The sequence below is a fragment of the Perognathus longimembris genome, chromosome 20, assembly GCF_023159225.1.
Source record: "Perognathus longimembris pacificus isolate PPM17 chromosome 20, ASM2315922v1, whole genome shotgun sequence".
Taxonomy (NCBI): domain Eukaryota; kingdom Metazoa; phylum Chordata; class Mammalia; order Rodentia; family Heteromyidae; genus Perognathus; species Perognathus longimembris.
Window position 1 is genome coordinate 7,159,760 of NC_063180.1, and position 15,654 is coordinate 7,175,413.

A 15,654-nucleotide genomic window follows, 5' to 3' on the forward strand; every position below is an offset into this window, starting at 1 on the left:
GCCTGTGGACCCAGCTACATGGAATGCCATAGGTAGAAAGATCATCATTTGAAGCTGACCCCAGGCAAATTGTCAAGGCTATATCTGAAAAACAACTAAAGCAAGAAGGGCTGGAAGTATAACTCAAGTGCAAGCCACAAGGTCCTGAGTACTGCCAAAAAAGAAATAAGTCCACATAAGAATTTCTCAAATAACAGGTATTTGATTATTTTTACACCTAGAAAACAGCACTCATACTGTAGACTAAGCTTAGATCAATATTAGAAGCAAAGGGAACTGAAGCTCAGGTAGGTTGGCTTTAGAGCTCCTTCTTTGCCCAGAGTTCAGTTCCTTCTTCATCTTCCTATTGGTAAAGCTGCCCCACCCCTACTCACTCCTGCTGCCCCAGGGGCTTGGGAAAAGGAGGATGCTAGAGACAACACTAGGAACAACCTGACTCCAATGAGCGGACCTCCCATACTTTGTAGCAGTAGCTAAGACATTTCTCTGAGGGTTGGAGAGTTACTGAATTCAGAAAAAGGAAGGACTAGGTGCCATGACATTTGCCATCTGTAGAGGTAATATGTAGACTATTTATGCTTCAAAATAACTCTTTTAGAGTAAGGGATGTAGCCAAGTGGTAGACCATATGCTTAACCAGCATGCAAGTCCCATCACCAAACCCCAAACAAAATTTACTCTTTAAAAATTTACCATCTTGAGCTGGGCACTGGTGGCTTATGCCTGTAATCCTAGCTAAACAGAAGACTGAGATCTGAGGATTGTGGTTTGAAGCCAGCCTGGGCAGAAAAGTCCATGAGACTCTTATCTCCAATTAACCACAAAAACTCAGAAGCAGAGCTGGGGCTCAAGTGGTAGAATCCTAGCCTTGAGCACAGAAGTTTGGGGATAGTACCTTAGTTTAGAGTTCAAGCCCCAGGACTGGAAAACAAACAAACAAATAGCATTTTGAGTACTAAGTAATTTACACTTGTTGTGCAACCACGACCACCAGTCATTGCTGGGTCTTTCCATGTTACAAAGTTGAAACTTTGTCCCCAAGAAGCACTGCTCCCTGTTCCCCACCCCAGCCATGGCAGCCACATTTCCCTCCGGTCTCTAAGAATCCCACAATTCTGGGCTAGGTGCTGGTGGCTCCAATGGTAATCCTAGCTACTCAGGAGGCTGAGATCAAAGCCAGATGAAAGCCAGCCTGAGCAGACAAATCCATGAGACTCATCTTGAATTAACCAGCAAAAACCTAGAAGGGAACAAAAGCTCACGTGGTAATCAGACTTGCACACACACACACACACACACACACACACACACACACACACAAAACCAAAGAACACAATGGCTTGTGTTCAAGCCCGAGAACCAACACAAAGAACAAAATAAAAATTAATTAAATTAAATAGAATCCCACAACTCTAGGTATTTCACATAATTGGAATTATACAGCACAGAATACAAAAAAATGAGTATTGAAATATAAAAAAATTGAATATTAACATCAGTTAACAGGAGAGTATCAATAAAAGTACCATACTCAATAGGAAGTAACTCTTCATAGTTTTCCAGGGTAGGATAATGGGGTGATGAGTAAAATTTGGGGGTGATTCCCTGGAGGGAGAGCAGGGCCTATGGCAGAAGCCCAAAGCACAGGAGGAGCTGGTGGCAGGGACAATAGCTAGAGCAAGGGGAGCCAGAGGCACAGGAGCAAGACACAGGAGATAAAGACCTTCAACAGCCCCAGTGCTTTATATGTTGAGAAAAATACAGCCCTTACTGGGGGAAGATGTCAGGCCACACTACAAAGGTAAGTAGAAGAAACCACATGCTGACTACATTCAAACCACACTTCCTCCCAGCTATATAGACCATGACAGCATGGCCCAGCAGCCCACAGTGGGGAGCCCAGCTGCTAGCCTGCCACTCCTCCCCCCATCCCGTGGCCTGCCCACCATCTGCTATTAAAACCAACAGCTCACTCTGGTGCAATAAAATAAATGATTTTTTTCAAAGCAAAGCAACTTAAATTCAAATACATTTGAAATTGTGATATTTAAGAATCTGGGGTGAGAAATTTGGGGCATATTTAATAGGAAACTATTTAAGAAATTATAGTCACAATTCTGTTCATTGGCTCTAAAAGTATTAAATAAAACACACTGTGTATATGTGCATGTGTATGTTTGTAGGGGGGTGCCACCAATCTAGCATCAGCTGTTTGGGGGGAGGTGGCTGTAAATGCAGTCTTAGGGGTGGGATAACAGCTATATTAGTCAAGCAAGTGGAGGGGCCACCAGAAAGTCTCACTGTAGGGGTAGCTCTCCAGGACCAAAAGTCAGCCACATAGCTTACCTTTGTACTCCTAGAGATGTGCTTTGGGTACACACTGACAGTTCTTACTTTATAGACCCTTTTTGTAGTACTAAGGCTTGAACTCAGGACCTTGCACTTGCTAGGCAAGGACACCACCATGCTGGGGGCTGGGGGCTCACACCTGTAGTTCTAGCTACTCAGGAGGCTGAGATCTGAAGATCACAAATCAAAGTCAGCTAGGTGGGAAACTCTATGAGACCCTTATCTCCAATTAACTACCAAAAAAGCAGAAGTGGAGCTATGGCTCAAGTGGTGGAGGGCTAGTCTGGAGCAAAAAAGTTCAGCACAGTGCACAGGTCTTGAGTTCAAGCCCCAGGACCAGCACAAAAACAGGAAACAAAACAGAAAACCCACTAGCACTTGAACCACACCCTCGCCCTTTTTGCTTTAGTTATTTTCAGGTAGAGTCTCATGCTTTTGCCTCTCTAACCTTAGCCTGAGAGCCTCCTACTTAGGAGAGTAGCTGGGATGACAGCCACAAAACATCTGGGTTATGGATTGATAGGGGATCTCAGTAACTTCTTGCCCCCACTGGCCTCAAACCAAGTTTCTTCCACTCACCACTTCTGAAGTAGCTGGGATTACTGATGTAAGTCACCACACCTGATCCTAACATATTCATAAACATTAGAATTGGAATTCATTCATGGACATTTTTTTCTGATGGTAGTGTAAAGCCTGCTACTGCTTAGTACATAGTTTCACATATAAATATATATATATAATGTGTGTATATATGTGCCTCTATATATGTACATATTAATATATATATATGAATTAATCACTGAAATAATTCATATAAACTAGAAGACCCTAAAGTCTTTGAACACCTACTTCTGAACTATACATCCATTTTTTTTTCTGAAAAATGTCTTTAAAATCTTTAGCCAGGCAGAAATGGATCTTATCTGTATGTACTCTTAAATACTCTAGGAAGGTGAGATTTAGAGAATCGTGGTTTGTGGACAGCCAGAGTAGAAAAGTCTGATTCCAGTTCCAAAATAATTAACAAAGAGCTAGGCTGGAGACATGGTTCAAGTGGCAGAGAACCAGCCAAGCAAGCAAACTGAGCAAGTATGAGGCCCTGATTTCAAGCCAATGTACCCATATGCGTGGAACACATGTTTCTATTGGTAAGATGAAAATGTAATTTTTTAAAATCTCTTCAAATACAGAGGTCTTCAGAAACTTCTTCAGTGGTGCACTATTCACAACAGCCAAGATATGGAAACAGCCCAAAGGCTCTATAATAGATGAGTGGATCCAAAAAAATGTGGTTCTTAGTACACAATGGAATTTTACACAGCCATTAGAAAGAATAATATTATGTCATTCTCAGGGAAATGGATGGACCTAGAACAAATCATGTTAAGTGAGGTAAGCCAAGCTCAGAGAGACAAACAGCACGTGTTTTCTCTCATATGCAGAAGTTAGATCTAAAAATGCATGGGGATATGATAAATTATACAGGACTCTAGACGTTCATGTACCATGAGACCAAAAGAAGACATTTAGGGGAGAAACACAAAGGCTCATGGCCTACATGTCTCTGATCACATAAAATATGTGTCAAAATGAACTCCAAGAAATGGAACCAAGAGTTCTTTTCTTGTTGCTTTCTCTGTTCTCTTTTCTTTCTGTATGGTTTATTCGCTTGTCTGTCTTTGATGGGGAGGACAGAACCTGAGGGGAAAAGGGTGAAGGGGTGCAGCAGTGGAGCTCACTGGACATTGTTGAAAATGAACCATACAGTTTGCTGGTGGAGATGCGATAGAGGGACTGGGAGAGCATGAGAGAAGGTATGACACTGTACAAAAGGAAATATACTCATCACCAGGTGCTGGTAGCTCACGCCTGTAATCCTGGCTATTCACGAGGCTGAGATCTGAGGATTGCGGTTCAAAGCCAGACCCAGCAGGAAAGTCCATGCAAGACTCTTATTTCCAATTAACCACCAGAAAATTGGAAGTGGCACTGTGGCTAAAAGTGGTAGAGTGCTAGCTTTGAGCTGAAGAGCTCAGGGACAGCACTCAGGCCCAGAGTTCAAGCCCCATGTCTGACCAAAAAAAAAAGAAAAGAAATATACTCATTAGCTGGCTTATGTAACTGTAGTTCCTCTGCACATCACCTTTATAATAACAATAAAGTAAAAAAAAAAAAAACAATTTTAAAGAAGCTCCTCCTGAAGACCAGTTTTTATCATCTTCTCCAGATGCCTTCATTTTGGCTTCACTGAAGCTGGTCCCAGTTCCTCATCCGAAGGCTCAGAGTTGGATGGAGTGAATCTGGGTTTGGTTGCCACCTGTGCTGGGTGGTATACCCTTGCCCCCAACTTCCCTTGAAGTAGTAGTTCAAGTATGCACATTTCCATGTGGCCTAGATGCTTTAAAAGCCAAGATTAAAGCACTCCAGTCTGATCTTGGTTACTCCCACACTTTTCGAAATGAGTCTGTCTGCCTAAGGAAGTCCACCCTCCAGTGAGTTCCTAAATCTGTGACTTAAACATCCCAGAAACTGCAATTTCCTCCTGGCATTGGATCTGCAGTTTGTGGAGTTTCCGCTGCCTTGAGCTATGCCTGGGATCTGCTTGCTGCTGAAGCCCAAGGCTGCCTTGCCCATCAACCCACTTCCAGAATGACTGTGTCCTGGTTTTCCACCCTTCCCTGGGTGACTTTCACAGGCACTTGTCTATAGCACGCTATTCAACTGGTCATGTGAGTTAGCTTGCTGCAAAGGAAGAGTAGTTGATTAGAGAATGACTGGTTAAAGGCTGCTTTGCTTCCAGATTCAAACTGGTTACTTGGTATCAGACAGACACTGATGCAGAAATCATAAAGTCACTTACGAATGAATAAATCTTTTCAGACTCACATGATTGGAATGATATAAAATAGTTGTCTACTATAAGGATTATCGTATTTGCTTGTGTACCTTGAAGGATGACACTGAATCTTATCTACCATACTCAGAGGTATTGAGAGATCTCTAACTTTTGCAAGTCAGGAGATTAAGTTTATCTAGTTACAAAGTAGCTCCAGCCAGCAGAAGGGGCAGGAACTGCAAGGCTCCAGGGCCTGTTTGACATGGAATGCTGGGACAGGAATTGGAATGCAACTTTGCCTTATTTACAGACGCTGTCAGAGTACCCTTCACCAGATCTTAAACTACCAAAGCTGTTTACAGGTAGTTGGCCAGGGTCCCTAAGGCATTTTATCTCAGTGTAAAAAATTTATAAGCACCAGATTCAGCCGCTGAAAAATGTGCTTGATGAACGCAAAGCAGTCCACTCTGTGACCTTGTAGATGGATGGAAATGTCTAGTGCTCAAAGGCTCACCAGCCCACAGCAGCTTCTCCCAGAAGCAAACCATGGAAGGAAAGCAAAACTAGTAATATTAAACTCAGGTCCAGCAGCTTCTGATGTTTTCATCCACGGAAACTGAACATGTAAAGGAAAAAATATTCTTCTAAATTCACCTTGTGCTGAATTTATATTTGTCCATCAGCTTTGCATTTCTTCACAATGTAGAGGTAGATTTTTTTTGTTGTTTTGGCTATAGGAATGGTTGCTTTACTTAGAAGTTTAAGAATATATGTGCCATTGGGGATCTCACACTGGTAGTTTCTCAAAATGTTAAACACAGAGTTATCCTTGAATGAGCAGTTTCACTGCTAGGAATATATCCAAGAAAAATGAAAACATACCTTGAGATAAAAAATATAGCCGTAAATGGCAACAGGATTCATAACAGGAATAACAGCCCCAAAATAGAAAGAACAGAAAATCAAGCTAGGGATATACAGATTAACAGAATGTGCTATATCCATAAAATGAAATAATATTTATCAATGAAAAAGAATGAAATACTGATAAAAGTTGAATGAATTACAAGTTGAATGACTCTTGAAACACTCTGCTAAATGGAAAAAGTCAGTCACAAAAGACTTGATAATATAGGATTCCACTTACAGGAAATGTCAGGAACAGAAAAACTCAGAGAAAGTAGAAAGTAAATTAGAGTTTGTTTAGGACTAGGTAGTTGGGAGAGAGGGAGATGGGGTGGATATGACATATTTTGGGAGGGTAATAAAATATTCTACAATTGATCATAGTGATAGCTGTGTATAGTAAAAACCAGTGGATTGCATATATTTAATTAGTGAACATTATGATATGTGAATTATACCTAAAACAACTGTGTGTGTGTGTGTGTGTGTGTGTGTGTGTGTGTGAGAGAGAGAGAGAGAGAGAGAGAGAGAGAGAGAGAGAGTATCCTGGGGCTTGAAGTAAGGACTTGAGCACTCTTTCCTGGCTTTTTCTGCTCAAGGCTAGTGCTCTACCACTTGAGCCACAGCTCCACATCTGGCATTATTGGTGATTAATTTGAGAGCCTTGTGGATTTTCCTGCCCAGGCTAGATTTGAACCACGGTCCTCAGATCTCAGCCTCCTGAATATGTAGGATTCTAGGTGCGAGCCACTGGTGCCTAGCTCTAATAGAACTTTTTTTTCCCCTTCCCATCCTGGGACTTGGCACTGTCCCTGAGCTTCTTTTGCTCAAGGCTAGCACTCTGCCACTTGCCACAGCACCACTTCCGGCCTTCTGGCTTTTTCTGTTTTTATAATACTGAAGAATCAAACACAGGGCTTTATGCATGCTAGGCAAGTACTCTACCTCTAAGCCACATTCTCAGCCCTCAAATAGAATTTTTAAAAAAGCAAAAATGTGTTTCAGTCTGTTTCAGGCTACTCTTACAGAGAATCACAAACTGAACAGGAAAGATGAGAAGGCAATGTGATGTCCTTTTGTCTGGATTTCAATCATGATGTCTGTGACCCCCTGGACAGTAACAACCACTCTGTGCCCGCAGAATCCTCCTTGTGCCTGCCAGCCACAGCAGTCATGGTCATCATCCCTTCAACCCACTGCACAGGGCCATCAAAGTGAAGTTTCTCAAATGCAAATGTACATTGCTCCTCAAATTTAAAATGTGCCATTTTTCTGCTTGAACCTGCAGAGGTGGCCTTAGGGTGAAAGCTAACACTCACCAACAAAGCTATGAAGCCTTTCTGGCTCAACTGTCTCCCTACCTCCCCCGCCATGGCCCTGAAACACAAGCCTACTTAGTCACAGGATGTTCTAGAAAGGTACAAACATGCTGTTCATTTCCCATCTCTGCCTTGCCCTATGCCATTTCTCTGCCTAGAACATTCCTTGTCCTCGTCTCCTTCTCGCCTTTCTTTCCTAGCTACCCTCTGAACATTTTGAACACAGCTCAGACATATTGTCCCAGAATTCTTAGCTGAGTTCCCTTTCCTCCTGTATTGGTTCACCTCACACAAGCTGGGTAGAATATCTCTCTCAGAATACACCTAGTTAGACAAGAACTGCCTATCTAGACATGGTACCACTTCATAAACACCTTAATACCCTTAGTACCAGCTGGGGTTGGAATCTAGCTCATAGCCTCCAAAACTCAGTTGAGCTGAGGTGTCAGACTTTAAGTGACTGGTTGTGAGAGATGCTACCTGTTTGTGGTGCTACCTATGGTGGTTGATTTTTGCTCTTGGAAAACTGGACCAATTACTGTGGAAATGGTTCGTTAAGAAGCGAGGGGCTCTCTTGACTTACATTTCTTCCACATTTACCACCGCCTGCCATGAGGCCTTTGCCAGATTCTGGTGCCTTAATTTTTTACCTCTAGGACTATAAGCCAAAGTAAACTTCTGTTCTTTTTTGTTTTGTTTTGGGTTAGTTGCAGGCTTGAACTCAGGGCCTGGGCACTGTCTCTGAGCATTTTTGCTCAAGGCTAGTGCGCCATCACTTTGAGCCTCAGCACCACTTCCTGGTTTTGGAGGGGTTAATTGGAGATAAGAGTGTCACAAGAACTTTTCTGCAGAGGCTGGCTTTGAGCTGAGATTTTCATATATCAGCCTTCAGAGTAGCTAGGATTACAGGTGTAAGCCACTAATAACCGGCTACACTTCTGTTCGTTATAAGTTACACAGACTGAGGTAGCCTGTTATAGCAACAGAATGATAAACTAAGACAAAACATTGTGGGGCTGAGGATATGGCCTAGTGGCGAGAGTGCTTGCCTCGTATACATGAGGCCCTGGGTTCCATTCCCCAGCACCACATATACAGAAAACGGCCAGAAGTGGCGCTGTGGCTCAAGTGGCAGAGTGCTAGCCTTGAGCAAAAAGGAAGCCAGGGACAGTGCTCAGGCCCTGAGTCCAAGGCCCAGGACTGGCCAAAAAAAAAAAAAAAAAAAAGACAAAACATTGTGACCGCTACAATTAATGGTAAATAAACAGCCCACAAGTATGACATCTTTTTTTTTTTTTCAGGCTTGATTTACTTTATTGTTCTTGTATAAAAATCCTATGTTGTAGCCACAGCTGGAGCCTGGGTCCTCTGCACGGAAACTCTGGTGTGGGTTTTCACAAGATGGTCAGTGAATTCCTGATAAGGAGATTTGGTGAACACGGTCTCTTTCCAGAGATCAGGGATCAGGTAACTGTAGGTCTTGGAGATGGCATCAAAAGTGACCTTGGCAAAGCTGCCCAAAGTAGCAGTACAGCCCCTGGCTGAGGTGTAGCAGTCATCAATACCAGCCATCATCAACAGCTTCTTGGGGACAGGAGCTGAAACAATCCCAGTGCCTCTGGGGGCGGGGATGAGGCGCACCAGCACAGATCCACAGCGGCCTGTCACCTTGCACTGTACGGTGTGAGGCTTGCCAATCTTGTTCCCCCAATAGCCTCTCCGCACAGGGACAATGGAGAGCTTCGCCAGGATGATGGCTCCTCGGATGGCAGTGGCAACCTCCTTGGAGCACTTAACACCCAAACCCACATGGCCATTGTAGTCACCAATGGCTACAAATGCCTTGAACCTGGTGCGTTGGCCAGCTCGAGTCTGCTTCTGCACGGGCATGATCTTCAACACCTCATCCTTGAGGGACGCCCCCAGGAAAAAGTCTATAATCTCAGACTCCTTGATGGGCAGGGAGAAAAGATAGATTTCCTCCAAAGACTTGATCTTCATGTCCTTAACCAGGCGGCCTAGTTTGGTGACGGGGATCCATTCCTTGTCTTCGGCCTTGCCTCCACAAGCCCCGCGGCTACGACCCCGGCCTCTACCACGGCCGCGACCTCGACCCGAAGGCCGCTACCGAAGCCTCCTCGGAAGCCGCCACGGCCTCCCATGCCTGGGCCCCCAGGGCCTCCGGGCCCTCCTGCTGCACCAGCGTCATCCGCCATTTGGTGTTTTCCCGAGAAGAAGAAGCCAAGTATGACATCTTCAACCCCAAGGTGGCCCAGGACTCAGGGAACATTTTAGGTGGAAATCGTTTCATGAACTCACCTAGTGTGCACTAGCTCAGATTGTGGCTTGAATAAGGGATGAACAGTTACATATTGCTCTCTGTCAAGGGCATAAAGTCTTGGGAAGGCAGTGCCTGCTGCCAGAATGTTTGGAGGGAAAAAAAGTAGTGTTTATCTTTTGAAAGATTTTTTTTTATAAAAATAGTATACCATTATAAACAATAACTCAGTTAAATAAACTGTTTAACTGAGATTTCCATGCTGATTACAAATGAATGGCACAAAATAGTTTTGGGAAGGGCCCTGAGGACATGACAGGTTTTTGTTTTAAAAATACAAGATTGATGTCTGTATTTCAAGGCATATTGTTCTCTTCAGTTTAATAAACCATTTTTTCCTCAGCTCATAATCCTGGCTATGACACAAACTAAAGGTAATTTGTGGACAAAAAAAGAATGAATAAATGAACTAAGAGGTAAATTATTCCTTGCCACTTCCATTTTGAAAAAAAATACTATATTTTCCACTTGCAGGAAACAACTGAGGGGCCTCATCATACATGCAGAATAGGTCCTGTGAAGAGGGAGTTATTTTTTGCTATTCTTGGGGTCCCTGTGGAGACTACTTAAATCAGACAGGAAGATGGTGAACATAGGACATGTTGTGAGGGGAAGGGAGAAATTACTGGGAAAGAGCTCTGCTCAAATGTTTTGGGGAAAACAAATAAGAACATGATAAGGCATGGGGCCAAGAATATAGGTCACACAAAATGGAATAGGTTGATAATACCTATTGTTAGCAATGAAGTAGGGAAAGCAGAAATCTCATGCACTAGGGCTGGGCGTGTAATTCCAGAGCTTGTGCCCCAGGGTCCTTGGGCAAGAGCAGTGTTTTCATAGCTACAAGGAGTAGGAACAAGCCACAATCCATCAGTGGTAGGGAGGATAAGAAGTATAAATTCACACTGGGGACACTACACAGCTGTGAACTATGCTATACAAATGTATGTGGCCAAACCACAAAAACATAATGTGGGTCAAAAAGAGCAAGTCACTAAAGGACTTACATATTATATGATTCCATTTATAGAAAGATAAAAAACTGGCAAAGCTAGAGACTGTGCTATCAGAGGAGCTGTGTCAAAGCAATTAAAGCAAAATTGGGGAATAATTATCACAAGATTTAGAAGGGTGACTGAGAAACTACTGATCATGTTATAAGTCTTAAAGTATTATTATTATTATTATCTTTAACGTGTACACATAATTATGAGGAAGTCTTTTTTTGTCAGTGATGGGACTTGAACCCAGGGCCTCAGCTCTGTCCCTGAACTCTTTTGCTCAAGGTTAGCATTAAATGACTTTGAGCCACAGCTCCACTTCTGTGTGTACACATAATAATATATACTCTTATGCACTTTACAATCTTTTTTCTTTTGTGGTACTAAGGTTTGAACTCCTACTTAAGAGACTGGTGCTCTACCATTGAACCACACCTATACCCCTGTTTCTTGCTGATTATGTTTTAAGTAGAGTCATGCTTACTGGCCTGCATGTATCCTAGTGGTAATACACTTACTTTAGGCTTTCCATTGTTGCTAGGATAACAAGTGTGGGCTACCAGACCCATCTTCCCTTTGTAGAGATGTAGAATGTATCCAGATTGGTCTAGAACTGCAATCCTTCCAATCTCCTGCCAACCACATAGCAGGGGTGACAGGTGCCTGCCACTATACCCAACAATGGGCTCAGAAGAGCTCACTTGAACTTGTCTGCCTGGGCTAAATTCAAACCATCTCTCTTCATGTCCATCTCTCCTTTCCAAGTAGCTAAGGATTATAGGTGTGAGACACTAGTAGCACTTGGCCATTGTACAATTTTTAAGGGTGTGTGTGTGCAAGCATGGGTGTGTGTGTGTGTGTGTGTGTGTGTGTGTGTGTGCATGCTTGTTTTTAGTGGTACTGAAAATTAGACCTAAGGCCTTGAACATACTAGGCAAGCACTTTACCATTTGAACCATGTCCCCAACCCTAGGAATCATTTTAGAATGAAAACAAACAGAAATGGTGAATCAGACACTTACTTGGAAAGTGTGTGGATAGAGAGGAAAGGAACAACATATCAGCTCAGCCAAAACGTTTGTTTCATATATAACTTTGAAACAGGTGGCACTCAAAAAAAATGGGGCTTTCAAGCTAATATAAGTTGGTCATAAGTCTCTACCACCACCAAAAGGGTTCATTTACTTCTTTTTCAAACTGAAGACATCTGGCTTTTATTTATTAATTTTTCTTTTCTTGTGGGAACTGGGGCTTGAACTCAGGGCCTGAAAACCTGTCCCTTAGCATTTTCACTCAAGATCAGTGTGCTACCATTTGAGCCACAGCTCTACTTCTAGCTTTTTGGTGGTTAATTGGAGATAAGAGTCTTATGGAGGGAGTGGTGCTGTGGCTCAAAGTGGTAGAGTGCTAGCCTTGAGTGCAAAAGCTCAAGGATAGTGCCCAGGTCTTGAGTTCAAGCCCCACAAATGACAAAACAAACAAAACACACAAAAACATTACCAAAAGAGTCTCATGGACTTTCTTGCCTGGTCAAGCTTTGAACTAGATCCTTAGATCTCAGTCTTCTGAGTAGCTAGGATTACAGGTGTGAGCTGTGGGGTACCCAGTGCCTTTTTTGTTTTTTAGTACCTTACAAACCACCCACCACAATGCTGTCTTTAGCTCTCTCACCCTGCTTTTGCTGTAATAAGCCCGTTGACACTATTCTTCGCCCACCCTGTGGCCTGTATAGGGAACCATCTAGTGCCTGTCAGTCACTGATGGTTTAAAATCCTTCAAGGGCTTTCATCACCTATAAGACATGCTTGGCACTCTGCTGCCTCTGTGGCTTGGTAGACGATCTCCTTTGCTCACAAGGTCCTCCCAGGACCACCCAGATGTCACCTTCTGTCTGCACAGTGAGGTCTCTGGATGTCTGAGTTGGAGCTGAGTGCTTCCTCTTCTGCCCCACATAGGACCCATGTAGGCCTTAGGTCCTGGGATGGTAAACTCACACCGTGGTCCTGTTCTCACTGGACTCAGAAACCTTCAGGACCACAGCCTCTATCTAGTCATCTTTTCACTGTGGGTGATATCCAAAACGCCAGGCAGTCAGCAACTTCTAGGCAGCAACTCATCAGAGCGGACCTAAGCTGGAACCAGGCTCTGGGATGCCTTCTTCCCACCCCCAAACTACTGGCATTGATTCCTTATCTGATGAATCACAGGCACCTGGGAGGCAGAAATGGGAGACCCAGGACAGTATAAAAAGTACAGACGTAATTCAATTTTATTTTATTTTTTGCCAGTCCTGGGGCTTAGACTCAGGGCCTGAGCACTGTCTCTGGCTTCTTTTTGCTCAAGGCTAGCACTTGACCTCTTGAGCCACAGTGCCACTTCTGGCTCTTTCTGTTTCTGTGGTGCTGAGGAATCGAACCCAGGGCTTCATGTATGCTAGGCAAGCTCTAAGCCACTAAGCCACATTCCCAGCCCTCATTTTTGTTTTTTTGTTTGAGACAAGATCTCGCTATGTAGCCCAGACTGAGTTTTTCAATATTTTAACTACAGATATAGTCATATATATGGACCCAACTACTGAATTTCTATCTTCTCACATCCCTAGGGACAGATGGTACTATGCTTGGTAGTGGGCATTTAGTAAGTGTTTCCTCCACAGAATGAGAAACACACTAACTTACAATTGAAATCATCAACTATTTCCCCAGCAGCAAGGTCAGAATTGAGATTTGGCTTTACCTTCCTTTTACCTAAACACAGACTGGTTAGTGGATAGGCATGTGACCCAAGCTGATCCAATGAGACTCAGTCCTGGGTTTTTGCTTGAATACTCCCAGGCTGCTCAGCCCTTCCAGTCACCCTTGATTCCAAACTAGTTTCGTTAGTTCTCTTGGCTTCATGATGAGGATTGTTTTTTTTTTTTTTTTAAAGGTAAAAATATCCATGGACATGGGGAAAGTTGGGTTGCTGCAAACTGACTTTAACCTTTAGATCCAGTTGTGCCTAAAGAAGTCCCTGCACCATTTGGTTAAATGTCCCAATGTATTACCTATTTTCTTCTATTTTTGACTTGGTTTGTTTTGTGTTGTATTATTTTGCCTCTTGCAACCATAAGTCCACTCCAATTCAACTGGAATGGTGAATTTCTACTAGAAAAAACTCCACAAGTTCATATTTTTTACATCTTACTTAATTGTGCATCTTACAACAAAGCTTGTTTGCTTTGAGAACTCACCTCTCACCAAGAAGGACATTTGATAGATTTATAAATGTGGGAAAATCCAGGTTGTTTATGACAGGATAGGCATGAATAGGAACAAGCAAGGTGTCATCTCCCTAAAATTAATGAGTAAAAGAGAGTTAAGTTTGTTGTTCTGAAAACTTCAACTTCTAAATAAAAACTTGTAGATGCTATATTTCTGACCTTGTTTTTGGTCAATTTTGTAAGAAACTTCAGTGCTTAAGTCATCTTAGAACTATTATGTTGTCTTCACCATAAACCAAGTGTAGAAAGTGTACACATCATTGAAACAATGTTCACTATTGCCCAAGAAAGCTAAGGACCATAATCTATTGGCTTCTATTAAACATGATAAAGGAAGATACTCTTCAGTGATCTAAGAGAGAAAGAAACCAGCCTGCAGTCATCAGATCTAGACAGTTAAGAATAGTAAGCATTTGCTGGCAAGACACGACAGAAACCTATTTCCAGCTCTGCATATTACATGGCCTTGAGCAAGACCTTCAACCTCCCCAGTCTTGTTTCTATCTTTGCCAAATGGTGATAAGCATACTTTGCCTCAAAGGCAGCTTTAAGAATTAAAGTGAGCTAGGCATGGTGGCTCAGGCCTATAATCATAGATACTTGGGAGGCTAGAACCTGAAGGATCTCTGTTCAAAGCTAGCCCAGGCAGTAAAGTGTAAGACTTTATCTCCAGTTAGCTAACAAAATGCTGGATTGAAGGCATGGTTCAAGTGGTGGCACACCAGCTTTAAGCAAGGAATCTGAGCAAGACTGCAAGGCACAGAGTTCAAGCCCTGGAACCAATCACACCCCCACCCCCCCCCACACACACCAGATGACAGCCTTAAAAAATGAGAAGAACTGCATGAATATAAAATAACATTATCAGCATGAATACCACAGACAGGAAACGGGTCCTTCTATTCTACATGGTGCCTAGTCTAGGAACTTTTCTTCAGCTGCTTCTGCTGGGTACTGAATTCCTTCTGAAAAATATTCACGTTTTATTTTTAGACTTTTTAAAATGAAGCTCCAAAACATAACGGTGGTTTTTCATATTCTTAAGCAGATGTGTTTCTTGATGTCTGGGGTCACCAATGTTTTATAATCACAGCATGGGCAGTTGCTATTTTTCTAGCGTAGCCCTTAAAGGAGCACATTGACACTATTTGACAAAAGCCTTCATGACAGCCTGGAACCACAGGAGAAAGGAGGGTTTTCCCAGGCTGAGAGGCCTGCAGCACAGTCTCCCAGGTTTCCTGCCGCCTAATGCCTTCCCAGTCAGGATGCATGCAACACACTGGCACCTTCCACACCAGTCAGAAAAGCTACTTGGAGAACACCCGGTGCTGGGCTGAGGCAGCTCTGACCGGTCATCCCATCCCTCTATCTTCCCTTGAGGACATAGGTCTAGCCCCCAACCCCAATTTTAAAAAGCAACTTTAAGAAACTTACCTTGCAGTGAACACGAATACAGTCATAATAGTATCGCCACTCATCCGGAGAAAATGTAATGGTGATCATGAGAGACAAGCCAGGGATGAGGCGGTGCTCCTGAAAGTTAAGAGGGATGCTGTTGGAACTGGCAGGCCTGAGATAGAGAAGCACATCCAAGCAGAGAGCACTATGGGAACAGCAGCAGCTGACCCAAAGCCACTTAC

At 43.1% G+C, this 15,654-nt stretch overlaps 1 protein-coding gene and 1 pseudogene across 1 annotated transcript in view; both read right to left on the minus strand.

The window, feature by feature from the left end:
* Cfap221 (cilia and flagella associated protein 221) overlaps positions 1-15,654 on the minus strand; it is a 110,700-nt gene that overhangs the window by 77,391 nt on the left and 17,655 nt on the right. The window contains exons 5-6 of the mRNA XM_048369377.1: positions 15,449-15,547; positions 13,985-14,085 (exon numbers count right to left, since the gene is read on the minus strand). Coding sequence (XP_048225334.1) covers positions 13,985-14,085; positions 15,449-15,547 — 200 coding nt within the window. The remainder of the gene's footprint in view (positions 1-13,984; positions 14,086-15,448; positions 15,548-15,654) is intronic.
* On the minus strand, positions 8,699-9,635 carry LOC125368420 (annotated as a pseudogene).